Raw genomic sequence first — 18,409 nt, 5'->3', positions numbered from 1 at the left:
CCTAGGTGGGCAGTGGTGAGTATGAAAATCGGATCTCCAACTCCGCCTCAGTGGATGCTCCACCATTCAAAGGCTCGGCTGGAAAAAGCAGTAAATTTTCTTTATGAGCACTCATAAATATGACATCCTGGCATCTCAGAATTAGGCCTCAAGGTGTGAAAAAATCATTAAAGGAGGACTATGGAATATCACAGGATGAGGAAGGGGCATGTGAAAGACATTAGTTTTTTTTTTTTTTTTTTTTTGGTGCGATTAGTCTGTGCAGGTGCAGTTGTGGTTGTGCATTCAGAGAGAAAGAGAAAGTGGTCAAATGTGCTTGGTCAGCATTCTGCATCGTGTAGCAGGCTTTATAAACATGGGCAGATCCACACACACACACACACACACACACACACACACACAGATTGATAGATGGACAGAATGACACAGAGAAAAGACAAAGTCAAGACAGACAGATAAAAGGGTAGAAGCAGAAAAGGAGTTGCTAGTGCTTTTAAGACTCCGAGAGGAAGTTGGCACTCTATAGGTCTCTTTGTATCACCGTGGAAACAGCCGTGGGTGTTCCATGATGCTAGGCAACCCAGCTTGCCCCTCCCCTGCCTCAGCATGACCTCTGGCGACCTGTGAACTGTGCCGACCTCAGACATAAAGAGGCAGGCCTGGCCCAGACTGAGGCGAGGCTTTTAGGAGGTGACAGCACTCAGAGAGAGGCCTGGGACTGATTTACTGGCCTGTACACACACACACCAACGGACACACACACACACACACACACACACACACACACACACATAGGTGTATACACAGGCACAGAAGGGCCAACAAACCATCAGATGGACACACACACACAGGTTACATTCGCAAAAGATACACATGGTCATTATGGGTGTAACGATTCATCCACTGCATCAATGCATTGATTATAAATTCTGCCAATTCAACTGAATCCATCAGCTGAAAGAAATAATCATAATAATAAATCAGAAATGGTCTGACTTCAGTCCAAACTGATATAAATACATTCAATTGATTAATCCATGATTCTTAAAAAACCTAATATTGTGGTGATCTGACAGAATACTATTACTTTTTTTTTTTTTTAATCAATAAAGCTTTGTAGAATAAATTTATAGAATAAATAATGTTAAAGTCATTCTGTTATCTTATTTTGTGTCTTACACTTCAGCATCTGTTTCTTAATGGATACAAAACTGTGGCAAAATGTACTGGAATTGTTTACAAACTCAAACTGAATTGTTCCGAGGAGAAAAAAATCATTCTCGAATCGCATCGCCAATTAGCGAATCATGGATCCAGTTAAATCAATGTTAAGCCAAACACTCTCACCACCAGAAGTAATATATACACACCAGACCACCACAATCCAGTAAATGAAATCCCGCTGCACTAACAAACCGGAGCGAGCGTTTGAAAATGGATCCAATAAAACAAAATACAAAAACGAAACCCCCCTCTTTTTCCTTCTTCTTTTTCTCCTCCTCCTCCTCCTCTTCGGCCCCTCACCCCCCTCCCCACCCTCCCACTCCCCACCGCTGTCCTCCGTGCTCCTGACCTGGAAGTGAACTCCATTGAAGAGCTGGAGGTCAAACAGGACATAAGTGTCCCAGTGACCAACATTCACCTCCACCACCTCCCATAATTCAGCAAGCGCGGGGCCTAGCAACCATGACACAATCACACACACACACACACACACACACACACACACTCAGTAGAATCGCATATGTCTTCCAACCTTCCCCCTCCATCCATGCGGGCTCAGTATGGCCGTAATTACCGAGTCTAGACTATTTAACAGGAAGCCATACGTTATCTATGAATCACCCAGCATCTCTTATCATCTGTTAACATATACGCAAAACTCACACATCTGTCCGCAAAGCTTTCCCGGCGTCAAATCCAAACACCCGCTACACCCACATGCGCGCGCACACACACACACACACACACACATACACACAGATGCACAAAACAGCTATCTTTCATCAGTGTTTGTGTATATCTGAGATCTGTATCGGTTCTCCCTGATCTCCAGTCATCACCGCGGCTCCCTAATTACACCCTTCATTAACTCACATCACACGTGTGTGTGTGTGTGCGTGTGTGAGACAGAGATTGTTAGTGTGTAATAAAGTGTGTATGTGTGTGCGTTTGTGCGTGTGTGTGTGTGTGTGTGTGGGTGGGTGCGCGATTGAGAAAGAGAGAGAAAAGAGAAAGGAGCAGGAGGAGGAAAAAAAAAACAAAAAACAGATAGACCAAATATAGAACATGACAAATGGGAGTGGGGGATCCAAACTCCAATCCAATTTCTAAAACTGTCTTTGTCTCAACCAATGTTCTTTTTAATCCCTGGGGGAAGAGTGACCACCGGTGCAATCTGTCTCTCATCCTCGGTGTGCAAGTGAGCAAAAGAGAGAGAGAGAGAGAGAGAGAGAGAGAGAGAGAGAGAGCAATCCTCCCTTGCTGGTTTACCGATGAGTGGCACTCCAAAGAGGAAATGGCACTTTTCTCTCATCCTCTTTCTGTCTCTCTTTCCTCCCTTCCTCCTTTCCTTCTCTCCTCATGTCATCACCAGCCGCCACTACTACAACTACTGGAACGCCAGAAACTATTATTAATGGATGGTGAAGGGAAAGAAGGAAATAGAAATGGCTAAGAATGGCAGAGAGAGGGAGAGAGAAAGGGAAAGAGAGAGTGGCGCCGTTCAAAGTGCAGAGTCGTATCCATAAAGAAGGGAATGAGAGACATAAAGAAAAGGAAGAATGGACGACACCTGGTTCTTGTCAGAGTCACGCGCACACCCTGCATCCACCCATATGCACACATATACACGTGCACACACACACACACACACACACACACACTCTATCCTACTTCTGCTATGCATCATTTCAAAGAAAGTTTGGTGTCTACGGCCGTGCCCGGCGCGTCAACAAAAGCACCCTCCACTCTCTGCTAGTCTGCACTCTCACTTTCCTCCTTCTCTCCTTTTCTCTTCAGCCACCCCCCCCCCCCCCCCGCCCCCCCATCCACTCTGTCTCTTCTCCCCCTAGTTGATGAGGCAGAGCCAGCCATCGCCCCCTCTTCCCTCTCCTCTCTCTTCCCTCTCCCTTGCTCTGTTCTTTCTGGGGAGGCAGACAGGCCACATTCCACAGGGAGGCCCAGGCGCCCTTTTCTGACACGTCTCAGCGTTACACCCCTCCCTCATCCCTCTAGTCCTCCTCTCCCAACCCCCCAACCCCCCCCCTCCTCTGGTTGTCTGCCCCCTAAACACTCACCCACTTCCCCACTTGGCCGCTGTCTATTCACAGTGTATCTACCTGCGACCCTCTCCCTCCCTCTCTCTCTTCTACGTAGGCTCCTGTACCTTGACTTCTTTGTTCCACGGGAGCAACCACTCCTCTGCTCACCTCCTCCTTATCATCCTTCACAGCTCTGGGGGAGCAACAAGAAAAAAAAAAAAAAAAACGCAGAAAGAGAAAGAAAGAGAGAGAGAGACAAAAAAAGGCAGGCGCACAATGCAAAAAGCATCAACGCAGGCAGGACAGAAAGGAGAGAAGACACAGAAAGAGAGGGGAAAAAAGCAGGGAGAGATGGATATACACGGACGAAAAGAAACAAAGAGAGAGGGGGATAGACTAAGAGAGGGGAAAACAGAAAGGCAGACAGAAAAAGAGAGAGAGGGAGCAAGGGAGAGGGGCCAGTAGAGGGGTCTGACGGCTGGAGATGGCTGTGATTTCTCTCAGGTTCCCAAGGGGCCCAAGGAAAGACGGCTTTGTGTTCTGACAACACCGCCCTGTCAGGAGTCCTGTGTGTGTCTGCGTGCGAGTGTGTGTGTGTTAGTGTGTGTGAGAGTGTGTGTGTGCGTGGGTGTCGGTGTGTCTTTTCTGCTCCAGTGCACGCTGGCATGGTGTTTAAGCACCAACACTAGCCTGCACTCCACCTTCAGGTGAGAGACTGAAGCGTGGAGGAGAGAGAAAGAGAGAGGAGAGGAGGAGTTAAAAGAGAGGGAAAACTGGAAGTGAGCAGGAGCGGAGTTGAACTAAGACGAGCTCTGTCTTTCACCTTAAAGCCCCAAAGGTGACGGTGGCAAGCGTGTTGTTATACTCTGCTGTCAGGTATCCAGTGTCAATATACAGCTGTGGCTATCTGTATCAGGCGATATCAGTTTTATGAGTAGTGGACACAAGCCAGGGATACAGCACGGCCACACCAAAAACCTCATTCAGTCAAGCTGCAGTCCACGGAGAAACGATGGCACAAGAGAGGAAAATGCAAAAAAAAAACGGTTTATCTTCACGCCTCAGAAAGCCAAATTGCAGACTTTGTTCGAACTTACCTGGAATTGACCAAATGAACAACCCTGACAAAGCCAGCCTATTTGTCACTGAACGCAGCAAATGAAAGGTCTGAAGGTATAAGAGAAAAGACAGCATGGAATTAGGCTAATTGTTAAAGGGCCAATTGGGTTTAGTGAAGCAGATACAATTAAAAAAAAAACATGTTTTGCATTTTCTATCACAAATCACATTCGAGAGAGGACAGACCTGTCACTGCATGATGAAAAAAAAAAATAAGACCACAACTAATTAAGATATTTTAATACCTTTCAAGGCCTTAGGTTTAGAGGAAAAACGTTAAAGAGAGTGGTTTTCATTTTTTAATACTTTTTAGTGAAAAGGGTAGTAAGGGTAGTAAAATAAAAATAAATAAATAAATAGTATTGGCTTGTTGTGAGCAAGTACATTTTGGATGGGATTTTGTATTTTGCATTTTGGGAAGGTTTTTGAAGACTACTCGTAATCTCATTGAACTCCATTTGTACGTGTGTGTGTGTGTGTGTGCAGAAGTAGAATTTGCAGGCTCGGCTTTAAAAAAAAAAAAAAAAAAAAACATGGCTGTGTTTGTTGTAACATGAAATGAAGATCACATTTTACCACTGAGGCACTTTTACCTTACACTGTTCTCACCAGAGGTGACAAAGATCTATCCAGGTTAAAATAATGTTTGCAATCAATTGTGGTGGACCACTGTACTTTTAAAAATCTACAATTTAATATTTCACCCAACACTACAGAGATAACTGTATGAAACTTTTTTTTTTTTTTTTTTTTTTTTTTTTTGTGAGGTGAAGCTGGGATCTAGAGGAAAGGTTGTGCTTGTCTTTCATGGTCCACAGCGAATAGGAGAAAAAAGAGGTACAGTGAGAGAGAGGAAGAGAAAAGATGGAAAGAGAGAGGGAGGTATGTTTGTGGTCGGTAACCCGCTCAAGAGAGGAAATACCAGCGCACGCACACACACACACACACATATACACACACATATACACACACACAGGTGCAAAAACATAGGGAGCGGGGACGTGTCCGATAGAATAAAGACCTGCTTTGTATGAGCTACAGGTTTGGTGTTTATGTGTGTGTGTGTGTGTGTGCATTTGTGCATGCAAAGGTGTGTGTATACGTGGGTGTGTGTGTGTGTGTGTGTGTCCTCAGCTGGAGGTTGCTGAGGAAGCAGGGTGAGGATGCAGGAGGAGGGGGAGGAGGGCAGGAGTAAAGGGCTATGAGTGTTCTTCATTCACCTGAGGCTCCATCATCATAATTAGGGGGAATAATTTTAGCAGCAGGGAGGAAACCCTGATGTTTTTTTCCCCCTGGGTTTCCTCAACTAGAAACTCAGCTGGTGTTGGAGAGCAGAACTCAAACTGACCTTCTGTGATGGGCTGACACAACACACACACACACACACACACACAGAAAAAGGGAGCGCTATAAATACGACCTGAACCCTTATGTACCCAATACCATTTCAGTGAGTCAGTTACATGAATCAATACATTTTCATCATTAGACGTACTTCTGTTGTGAGAGAGGAAAACACTATATTAAAAGTGTGTGTGTGTGCACATGTTACATGCATGAGTGTGTGTATGTGTGAAGGTGTTAAATCACTGGTCCATTGGAGAGCAATCATAAGTGTTATGTGTATTTCTGGAGGAATGGGAAATAAAATGTGGATTTTCAGCCAAGAAGTTCCGGGAAGTTCGGAAATTCCATCTGACACAGTGGCCAGAGTGTGTGTGTGTGTGTGTGTGTGTGTGTGTGTGTATGTGCATGTGTGTGTCTGTGTGCGTGTGTGGGTGGGGGGGGTGCACTGACGCAAAAGAGTCAAGATAAACAGCATAACAGCAGACACTTCACGCTGACGTGTCATACACACACACACACACACACACACACACACACTCTCTACTTCATGGATCAGTGAAAAAACAGAACGACGAGCCCTGCGAGTGTGACACACACACTCCTGTAACTTCTAAATCCTGTGACGTGTGTGTGTGTGTGTGCGTTTGAATGCACATTATATGAGGGAGCATCTGTGTGACCCTCACACGTGACAAAACGGCTTTTTCTCCGTCAGTAACGTGTAACTTTGTAACAACGAGAGCCTGGTGTATGAATGATTATGGTAAAGTTTCGCCACTGGAATGAGCTGGCAGGGAGTCACGTCATGAATGAGGGATAATTACGACACTGACAAGCCGACCTGTCAGAGCGTTTCAACCGTGTGCACATGCAAGGCTGACGATTAACAGAGTGCGGCCGGGGAAGCGTTGTCACGTCTGCACGTTATGTAAGGAATCCCGGTGTACACGCTGTTCTTAATGTACTGCACCTATGCTCTGGAGTTGCACAAGTGGGAGAGGTTGCACAACGAGGCTCACAAATCAATGGCCACAAGCACACATGCAAGCAAATATGTAAACACAATGTCTAATGTGCATGCATGTTTAACAAAGACGCACCGAGTCACACTGACTGGCACATAGAACACATGCACACACACACAGACACACACACCTGTTGCTGTTGCAGGTGCAGTAGGTCAACTGGGCTGATCTCCCCGTTCGTGTCTCCATTAGACCCGCCCTCTCTCCCTCCCCCTCCATCCGATTGGCTGCTGAGGCTGCTGACTCCGTTCTGGTTGGACGGCGTGGTTCGAATGGTCTCAGAGGCTGATTCCACCATCATCACTGGCACCTGAGAGCAGGAGGAGGGAGGGGGGGGAGAGGAGAGTGTCAGTGGGGGGGGGAGACAACAACAACAGCACAAACTGAACCAATGTAACCTGGGCAGTCCGAGCAGCAAGGCCGCTCTCATCTGTGAGAACGAACAGGGCTGCAACCCAAAGTAAACACACAAGAGTGACACAGAGGAGACTTTTACACTGCAAAAACTCAAAAACTTACCAAGAATATTTGTCTTACTTCAAGTCAAAATGTCTTATTTCTAGTCAAAATATCTCATTACACTTAAAATAAGACATGATCACCTCAGAAGTAACTTGTTTTTAGACAATTTCCACTTGTTTCAAGTGAAAATTTACTTGAAACAAGTTAAATTAGCTTGAAACAAGTGAAAACTGACTAAAAACAAGTAATTTCTTAGGTGATCATGTCTTATTTTAAGTGTAATGAGACATTTTGACTTGAAATAAGACATTTTGACTTGAAATAAGACAAATATTCTTGGTAAGATTTTGAGTTTTTGCAGTGTAGAGTGTATTTGTGCGTGCACGTGTGTGCACTCTCTGAAAAGGCCTTTCGGTCGTGAACCGCCCACACACAAGCGTGCCCAAGTGGCCACGATGTGACACCTGAAGCAGACACCTTCTTGTCTGCGCTGCAAATGTGAGTCTAGGAGCGAATGTGTGGAGAGATCAGGATCAGACACGCGGGAAATCTAAACTGACAAGGCTGTTAACGCGCTGCTATATAGTTAAAAAACGCACACATTTCTCCAGTAATCAGAGCCGGTGTGTGTGTGTGTGTGTGTGTGTGTGTGTGCTGCATGTGTGCTGTGAGAAGCTTGGTCTTTGACACAGGTCTGTTTGATGCATCTTCATAGGGCCTCTCTAATTAGAGCGCGCTCCTTCCACAAAACTCGACAAAACGAGCCGTTCCTGGATGTGTTGTTGTTTTTGAGAAACAACGCTCGCAAACACGCAGACTGACGCATTTGCCATCGTTAGGAGCCCGAGCGTGGGAGAGAGAGAGAGGGAGAGAGAGAGAGGAGATACAGACACACACACACACACACACACACCTAACACACACATGGCAGCTAATACAAAACAAAACAACCTTCATACAAGCATGCAGGCTGTGAACTCCTAATGACAAGCTCAATCTCGCCTTTCTGCCTCATCCAGTTTTAGAAATGAACACACAAGCACATAGTTTGAGAGGGAAAGTTCTACTGCTTTTATTTCAGCAACCCTGAGTGGGTACACAAAACGCCATCGAGGCATTCTACCCGCTGTAAATGTGTGAGTGAGTGTGTGTGTGAGTGTGCATGCTTGTGGTGTGTGTGTGTGTGCTTTACAGAGGCATTCAACACATGCCTTCTGGGGGAAACAAGAAAGCCATTTCATAAGGGAATCTAACTTTTATTTTCCTCTGAGGCAAGAGCAGGTGAATGTGTATCTGTGCATGTGTGTGTGTGTGTGTGTGTCTGAGGCACTGAAAGCAGGTGAGGGTGTGAGAGAGCGCTGGTGGCTGTTAATGGGATGTCGCCAGATGTTTGCCACCAGACAAAGAGACCCGCGCATGTGTGTGAGTTTGTGTTTGTGCACATGCAGGTGTCTGTTGGTGGATAATAAGAGAGTGGCCCGGGACGCATATTTTTTCGTCAGAACCCCACCCAAGCTGGTAACCGAACCCGACAGGCGTTCTACGTTTGTGTCAACCTGTCACGCAACTGTTGTTACCATGGATACAGCTTGCCTGTTTACCCTGATTACGCGTGTGGTCACCTTGTAAATGACGATCAAAAGGCAGCGTTTTATGTAGGCTATAGGTAGACTGTTTTAACACATACATTCCACACACACACACACACACTCAGCGGTTTGTTCACTTCATGTGTACAGGCTGGCAAAGGACACTGCAAAAAGTCCAAATCTTACCAAGAATATTTGTCTTATTTCAAGTCAAAATGTCTTATTTCTAGTCAAAATATCTCATTACACTTAAAATAAAGTGAAGCAAGTGAATTTTCTCTTGAAACAAGTGAAAATCGTCTAAAAACAAGTTATTTCTGAGGTGATCATGTCTTATTTTAAGTGTAATGAGATATTTTGACTAGAAATAAGACAAATAATCTTGGTAAGATTTGGACTTTTTGCAGTGGACAGACTTCGCTGGTTAAAGACTTTTCCCAAAAGCGTACAGTACCAGCTGACAACCACAAATCACACTGCGGTATTTTTCCTCCCCATTTACTCTCGGTGCCCCATCTCCCCACTGGCACCCGTCCTCCTATAAAGTTAGGCGGAGAAGTGGAGCGTTATTGTGACATTTAAAGGTAGTCACTTAATCTCCAACCTCAGCCCTGTTCCCATCAATCCCTTGCTCTCTCCCATCTTCCCCTTTTCCTCCCTCCCTCTCTCCCTGCTCCTTCGCCCAGCCCCCTGCCAAGTCCAACTGCTCCCTGAGGTAACATTGTGAAGCGGGGCATAGTGCTGAGTGATCAACAGATCACACCACACACTCCTCTGACTTTGCACCGCGGTAGAAACTCTTCACATCATCGCGCATCTCACTCAGCATGAATCACCCAGCCTGCTATCTAAGCGGGCCCACACGACCCTGTGCTGTACTGCTCTGTGCTGTAATGTACTGTACAGCCATCTGCTCCTTCCTCTTCCTCACTGACCTTATTAGCAATGAGGGGAAAAGAGATAAAGGCCGAGAAAAAGACAGAGTGAGGGAGAGGGAGAGAGAAGGCTTGCAGGTGGACAAGGACCTAATGGGAGAGCGTGCAGTGTGTAAAGATGCAAATGCATGCACGTGCACACACACATAGCTATACGTGTGCACGTTTGCACAGGCTGTGTGGTGTGCTCCTCTAAAGGGTGTGTTCTCTGTCATATCCTGTAATGGGTGTATATAAGCTGGTGTAATGGAGGTCGGGAAAAAGGCAGGAACATAAATCTACCCTGGAGTCTTTGATTAGGGCTATGATACACACACACACACACACACACACACACACACATCCACATGTACACACAAACACATGCACCATTTTTAGTTTAAGTGTTTCTGGCAGTGAGGAGGAGCTGCCCGTGCAGAGGCCTGCCCCAACCCGCCACTCATCCCCTCTCTCTCTCTCTCTCTCTCTCTCTCTCTCTCCCCCCCCTTTGGCTCTATCTCTACCCCTCTCTCTTTCTCTCGACTTGCTCAGACCCCCCTCCAGCTGAACCCCTGACCTGAGAGAGTGGGGAGAGGCATTCCCACTGCCCCGAGGGGACGGAGCGGAGGGAGGAGTGCAGATCAGAGAGATAAAGAATGTGTTTGGAGGAGAGTGGAATAAAAGGCCGCCTCTGCCTTTTAATTGGGATGGAGAAGAGAAGAGAGGGGGAATGGGACTCAACATGTTCCTGATGACTCTCTGTGTGTGTGTGTGTTTGTGTGTGCACGTGCATGTATATGTGTGTGTATGTGTTTGTGCTAAGCGGCTGACACCTACCTTTGTACCGTAATGGATTAACTCACAGTAAAAAAAAAAAAAAAAAAACGCTAAGATGCATGTGTTTATGTGTGTGTGTCTGGCGTGATTGATGAGTGGAGAGGCGCAGGGATGAGATCCTGTCCTGTTTCAACAAGTAGCTTGCTCTGATGTTCCCGAAATACACCACTAATAATAATCAGAAGTCAACTCTCCCCTCCGCGGCGGGTGTATGGACGGAATACAGTTTAAACAAGACAAGCCAAATGCCCAGTGAGCTGGTTCCCCATGCCTGACTCTCCGGCTTTGTTGGAGGGATTGGCTCTGTCAGATTCCTCCTGTTCACTGCTCATCAGAACCAATTCTGTTGGACCAGCTTCACTTTCTGTGTCTCTATGTGTGTGTGTGTGTGTGTGTGTGTGTGTGAGAGAGAGAGAGAGAGAGAGAGAAAGAGAGAGAGGGAGAGGGAAAGAGTTGTGTACAACGTGTAGCTATGTATTTATGTGTGCATGTGTGTTTACAGCAGCTTAGTGCGATAATAAGTCTTTATCATGTTATGGCTCATGTGGGAATATTTCTAGCAGTCCCAGAATGCCTGTTCTGTTTCCTCCGCCTTGCATCAGCTCGCAGGAACGCTGCTTATTAGGCAAAGAACTGAGGGAATAAGGGCGGGAGGGAAGGGGTGGGAGGGAGGGAGAGGGGTGGAGGGGGAATATTGTCTGTGCCAGTATCTACACTCCATCATCTATCTACTTTCATCTGACTCTTGAATTATCTGTCTTTCTCCTACTCTCCGCATGCTGCCTTTCTCCCTCTGGTTATGCCTGGTAACTAGTGGCAGGTTCAATAGACAAACCCTGGAAAACATTAAAGTTTCTGCCCTGAAATAGAACCCATATAGGTTATTTCTATGATCTTTCGTAGTTCAATCAATAGTTGCGAGCAAGAAAGACTCTCTCCCGGAGACAGAGAGATGAGGAATTGGAACTCCAACTTGAGCTGTAATCAAGACACAAAATCTTGAGTCCCTCCATTGACAGCGAGCAGATTGAGAATATTTGTTTTGGCTGTTACACCCAACAGGGCTTTAATTCATTATACCCGAATTAACAGTCATGAACCAAAAAACACCCCGCGTGTCATTATGTTCACAAAGTCCCCTATTCATTGTCGGTGGAGCCGTTCCAAGATTCGTCTCTCGTGACGAATAGAGTCTTCACTGTCTAATTTCCAGCTTTGATAGAGGCACGTTCGTCTTCACAAATCAAGAATGACCTGTCGGTACATAATGTGTATTTTGTTTTTAGCGTCGCGTTTTCCTTTAAGACCGGCGTTTGATCACATCATCACTCGCTGACATACGCAGACAGATCGTAAATCCATAAACACTCACACACCCATGTACTCTCACCCAGCGAGCTGGCAGAGCATCCTAGACTGAGCAAACTGTGACACCACCCCCAGGGGGATCTGCTTTAACCCCAAACCCCAGAACAAACCCAACTATCAGGCCTGGGCTCTGATGGCTTCATCATTCGCTTGTTAAACTGCAGTGTGGGAAACACACTGCAACAGCAACACTGAGCAAAACAAATTAAAAGCAATGTATGTAATTCTCCCTGGTGCACTGAAGCAATGTAGCTTTTCTGGCTCAATGACAGTGCGTGCATGTGCATACAATAACGGTATAGAGAAATAAATAAACATGAGTTGTATTATAGCTGTTCCAGTGACAGCACAGTATAAGGGCATGCTTGTGTAATCATAGGTGCAGGAAGAGGGTAGGTGTGTGTGTGTCTCTCTCTCTCTCTCTGTGTGTGTGTGTGTCTGTGTGTGTGTGTGTGTGTGTGTGTGGCCCCCAGTCCTCCACGTGTCTTTGTACAGATACAACCTTGTGTTTCCCACCACAGTCCTGCACTTCCTGTGTACCCTGCTCGCACAGCACCTCCCTCTCTCCCTCTGCATGGCACCTCCTCCTCTCTTGGGTAACAAGCAACAGGTTCAACTAAAGGAAATGACATTGTACTGTAACACTGCCAGGAGCAGAGACAAAGATGGTCCTGTCATGCGTACTAATTTCCTTGCTAGACCTGTTGATACATCATCACACCTCATGCTTGGAATGCATCAATCTCCTCCTGATTAAAGGGAAGTTTAATCATTTCAGGAGTCATTCATTCAGAATGATTCTTTTGACATAGACTCAAAAAATCTCTGCAAAGTCACTGCTGTATCATTTCATTTGCAGATGCATTTTTGTTTCTGCACTGCATTGTTTATGGAAAACAAATGTTATTCCTCAGTTTTACCGGCACTCTGGAGATTAGTGATGACATCATGTTGTCAGCGAATCAAAAGCCACTGATTGGTAGTTTAATCTCTGTCCGACACTGCATCCTGCATCTGTACATTGTTGCAAAATAAATCCAGTGCAGATTGATAAATGCATAAATGCAATACACATCGAGGCCTCACAATGCATGTGCGCGCTCGTGGCAGACGCACGCTTGCATTCTGTGCACATGCACACATGCTGCTCTACTTTGTATCTCTATAGTTTTTTCCACTGCCTTCCACTGGTAGCACTGCACAGCAGAAGGCTGCCAATCTTCTCCACTCTCCTTACTCTGGAAGAATGAAAGGAGGGAGAGGGATAGGAGGGATATCTGCGTGGCATTTCTGAGCTGCCGTGTATTAGCTTCAATAAAAGAGGATGAGGTCAGAGGAAAGCAATAATCCATGCGCGCGCACACATGGACACACAGACACACATACACACGCACACACACGCACAAAAACACACTGTAGGTTTAGACACACCGTCTTTTTCCATCACTTCCACATCCCAGTTCGGTTGTTTCCTCAACCGCCGGCTGCAGCTAAATGCTAGCCAGGTTTGCAGCAGGAGACCTGACACGAGCAGCCAGGTAGTCCTCAACACAAAACTAAAGCTAGCAGCTAACAGCACCGCTTCAGGCTATTCTGGCTGCCAGCCAGTGCTAACAGGTTGGCTAACAGCTAAGGGCTAATGCTAGCTGTCTGCGGCTGCTCTGGCCCGGCTCCAGTGCTAACAGGTGAACTCCATTATCCCACAGACAGATAGTCAGTCAGATGTGGGCCAATATCTACCGCTGGCTGGCTGGCAGGCTTCAAAGCGCATCAACCCTGAGAGAAGCGAGCAGCGTTGGCCCACAGTCTGACCTCCAGCGTGCTCTGCAGCTGGCTAATGAAGAAGCCCGTGCAGTTGTTGGGGAGAGGGGGAACAGAGAGAAAAAGAGACAGGCTCAGAGTGCAGATGATAAGAAAATCCCCTGCTATATAAACACAGCTAGTTCTATACGTCTGCAGGACTGTCTGCCATATGGCATTCAGGCTGTCTAAGCATGCAACTGCGTCTTCATGTGCATGTGTGCAAACTGCATAAGCCTTTTCTGGTTATTGACTGACAGTATATGTTTCTCTCTCTCTCTCTCCCTCTCTCTCTCTCTAGTTTGTATGTGTATGTCTGCTTGCCTGCCTGCACTTCTCTGAAGACAAAGTCCCTGTTTGCTGAGCCCATAAAGATTAGCCTCCTTCGGTCAGGTGGGTTCTGGAGCCATAGGTAAACACACAGCACATTCCGCACCGATGAGATCGCTCAGTGTGTGTGTATGACCGGGGCAAACATACACTCCTGCCTTCACCTCGACCCTTCCTTTAGAGTGCAGTAAGTGATTTACCAGCTTGCAGACTGCTGTCTGTTCGAAACACTGGAGGCAGACACACAGATAGATACACACACACACACACACACGCACACACACACACAAATATTTGTAGAAGGAGCGGGCTTCATACACACCTCATTTATCTGATCCTAAAATCACGAGTTATACATTCCTAAAGAGGTACGGCTCATGCATGTGTCTGTGCGTGTGCATGTGCATGTGCGTGTGCATTTGCGCGTCCACTGGTGCCAGCTGGAAATCATCCTGTGATCATGAGGATGAAAAATCCCCTCTTCATCCTTCTCCATTCCTCTGTCCTGAGAGGTAATGGAGGGTGAGGTCAGACTATGACAGTCCACACCGCTAATACTCAGATTGTATTTAACATGGCGGAACAGAGGTGAAGAGGGGAGGTGGAGGAATGGAAGGCAGGGGGAGAGGAGGTTGGAGAAAGGAGACGTGCCTTTATTTGGATCTGAAACCAGCCAGAGCGCCGCGGAGCAATTAGCAGCTCGGTCCTACGAGAGCTCTTTATTAGAATGACCTTCACTGGGAGGGGGAAACAGAGGGAGGGGGCACAGAAGGGAGAGAGGGAGAAAATTTGAGAAAGAGATGAAAAAGGTGTCAGAGGGGAAATGGACAAATGACGTGACGCTGATATGGAAGAGTAAAATTGAGATTTGAGTGAAGTGAGATTTCGTTTTGGTGCTATAGATATCACGGGTTCAGGATGATCCTTTTGACCCTAAAACAAGTCCACCCCGTCCAGCGCTTTGACAAACACTGAATTATGCACACACACATGCACCTAGTATACACACACTCACAGCTATCAGGCAGAATTGAGTGTGTGTGCTTGTATGTGTGACCTATTAAAGAATTACTTCTATTAATCACATGAAACAGCAGACTATCCATTATGAGGTCAAATTGGCATTCAATTCATGTCTTGCTGTTCTAGCAAAAAAGTGCTTTGCTCCTCCACCTTCAAATAATCCATTAACAACTTCCTAATTTTAAATACACAGGACAATTTAAATTTTACTGCTTGAGAAGAAAAAAAAAAAAAAAACAGTGTTATAGAAAAATCAGTTCCATTTTACGCCGAAAGAGGAAGTCTGTTTAGCCAGGAAGCAAATTTGTTGTGGTTGCCTCCAGGTGGGAAATAACTTCATTTACGATCAAAATCAGCATTACAAGGAAGATAAAGTGCACAGATTTAATTCTACCTGAAAATAGGCGACAGTGACTTAATGAAGTGTTACAATGGATTAAAAAAAAAAATAGGGATGTTAAAAAAATAAATAAATAAATATCAAAGTGGACATGATATAATTTTATACATCAGCTTTCAAGTCGGGCACTTTGCATTTCCTAGTTAATTAATAGATTGGATCAGAGCGAGTTTAATCAAATATAATTGAATAAGTCCACAGTAAAAACAGGCCAGACTTTAAAGGAGACATGCCGAGAAAACGATAGCATGTCCACTTTTCAAATTAATTGAATTTTAGTACTTTTGAACTTGGTCCAAGCCGTTACCGAGGTAATTAATTCACATCCTATCCAAAAGTGCTAGAACATGATGATATCCCTGAGCATTCAGTATGGGTGTGCGTGTACACACACACACCCGCGCGCACACACGCACACACACACACACACTCACACACACACACACACACATTTTTTTTTCTTTCAAAAAGCAAAATAAAAATCAACACTATTCGCACACCACAGACAGTCTATAATGTATTCCAAGTAATTGTTAGTTTTCTGTTCACTGTGCTCTTTTCTCCTTATTTTTGTCTTACAGGCCACAACTAAAATATTAATAATTTCTGAGGCAGTTCTCATTGTATTAAAAAATGTCTCCTTTATAATTTAGCAGAGAAAGAAAAATCTTTGTTAAAGTGACAAGCATGCTAATTAATAGAAGCAGAAGGAACATTGAGAGAAGTCATACTAATTTGGAACATACTAATATTAATAGAATAATTTATGGCGCAATATAAATAAATTAATAGAGTAATTCGTTTGAAAAAGGGATGCCTTCAATTCAATTTAGGAGAAAAGAGAGAAAAAATGTCTCTGCCTTTGGACAAGGACATTAATATCAGTGCTGAGCTGCATATCACCAGAACAGAAAGGGAAGACACATACTAAACATGCACTGTTCACTTTTAAAATGCATCAATATTTTACTCAGCTAATGAAAATTATATGAGCAACACTCAGCTTGTTATTTTCATTTGCTGTTTAAGGCATCTTTCAGTGGTAAATTTGTGCAGAATCTGCAAATGGCTGCTGCATTTTGTTTTTTTTGTTTTTTTAAAGCGATACCTCTTACTCTTTTCCTGCGCTTCATGCAAACTACAGCTGTGAGCCAGGCAGAGAGAGAGAGAGAGAGAGAGAGAGGGAGGGAGCAACAAAGAGAGAGAGAGAGAAGTGGACTAGGTCATTACCGTCCTTATTACTCCTCATTAAAATACACCCATCACAAAGACATTCTACTGCTGTGTGTGCGTGCGCTCAAACGCATGTGGCCACACATGTGCATGTGCGCGTTCTCCATGTGCACATGCGCGTCCTTATGCAAAAGTGACAAAAAAAAGAACAATATAATTGGAGAAATGTACGCAGTAATAATAGGTATTCAGAAAATGATAATTCATATTAAACAGGGTGCACAAAGTCAGCCTCATTTGCATGTTTTAGATTATATGCATTTCAAAAGTAATTTCCGCGGGGCATATGAATGACATTAATTCCCGGGCGGGTTCTGCTATAGACCTCAAACTATCAAACACTCAAACATTTAACAGATGAAAAAAAAAGGGAGCTGGTGCCTTGGCAAGGGGAGATTTCAAGGTTAAAGTATTTGAATGTGAATTTTTAAACTTCTGTCTTGGTTTGTTTAAAGTTGCTCCACAGCTAGAATAAGAGTTCCATTAATTTGGAGATTGAGTGAACCTCAGATTTTTTATTTATTTATTTATTTATTTTTTTTACAGCAGTGTGTGTGTGTGTGTGTGTGTGTGTGCGTGCGTGTGTGTGTTTTCCTGTACCAGTTCGAGAAAGACACCTCTCCTCCTAATCCACCTCCATTTCCTCAGTAATGAGCCTGAATCGCTCTGACTCAGTTTGTGAGTCATGTGCGTGTGTCAGTCCGCGACCAGACTAGCACAATGCGAACGAGAGGGGGGAAAAAGTGAGCGCCGATAGCCCACATCAACTGGCGCTAACTGATAGAGGAGAAAAAAAAGAAGTGATGAAAAGGATGAGAAAAAGAATGTGGCGAGGGAAGGGACGGGGACAATAGGAAGTGCGGGAGGGACAGAGGGTTCCCTCTCCTCGTCTGTTCATGCCGGGAGGAAGACCCCGGGGCAGGAAACAGGCTGGATGAATGTGCGATTCCAGTGGAAAACTTTGGATGCCATGGACAAAATTCTTCTCTTATTAGGGAATCTGGTCTGCAGCCACACTATAGCGCCTGACTCATTACGGCGCGCATATATGTGTGTATATCAGACACACACACACACCATCAAGATGGTCCCCACCTGTTATTCGGGCTATGCTTTGGCCAACACACAAAGCTAGAGAGGAGAGGAGGGGGAAAAAAAAAAGCCAGAAGAAACAGTCCTGCAAAGGAAGCTGAAGCCCTCAGCATGTGTGTGTCTTGTTTGTGGTTTGTCTTCATCTGTAAACAGAGCTGCCGCCGCCGCTGCTGCGACTACGTTGGCATGTGATTACCTCATCAAGAATTGATGGCTTGTGCGCAGAGGGTTCAAACTGTTTTGTTTGTGAGCATTCAGCTCTTCATGTTGTACAAACACAACAACCGCAAAACACACATATGCTGTATTATTGATACACTCACGCTGTAATGCGAGTGGCAGTTGGTAGCAAAGACTTTGTTGCTGCGCGATGGGGCATCCAGTAAATAAAAAACACACATCCATAAACACACAGAAACGTGTTATGAACGGATTCCTTGTCAACAGAGAACAGAAATTTTGGAAAATTTAAAAAAAAAAAAAAAAAAAAAAAAAAAACAATTGGCACTTCCCCTCTTCATCACTCCCTCCCTCTCCTGTCACTGCGTCCCCTGGCCACCCTTTTGTTCACGATGTTTAAGCACTCTCAATGATGTGGAGCATTTTG

General features: G+C 45.1%; 1 protein-coding gene across 1 annotated transcript in view; it reads right to left on the bottom strand.

Annotated features, from left to right (window-relative positions):
* foxp4 (forkhead box P4) overlaps positions 1-18,409 on the bottom strand; it is a 105,997-nt gene that overhangs the window by 62,538 nt on the left and 25,050 nt on the right. The window contains exon 2 of the mRNA XM_030052538.1: positions 6,885-7,064. Coding sequence (XP_029908398.1) covers positions 6,885-7,055 — 171 coding nt within the window. The 5' untranslated portion in view covers positions 7,056-7,064. The remainder of the gene's footprint in view (positions 1-6,884; positions 7,065-18,409) is intronic.

The sequence above is a fragment of the Myripristis murdjan genome, chromosome 5, assembly GCF_902150065.1.
Source record: "Myripristis murdjan chromosome 5, fMyrMur1.1, whole genome shotgun sequence".
NCBI lineage: Eukaryota > Metazoa > Chordata > Actinopteri > Holocentriformes > Holocentridae > Myripristis > Myripristis murdjan.
Note: the sequence above shows the minus strand (reverse complement) of the source record. Positions and strands in the feature narration are given on the sequence as shown.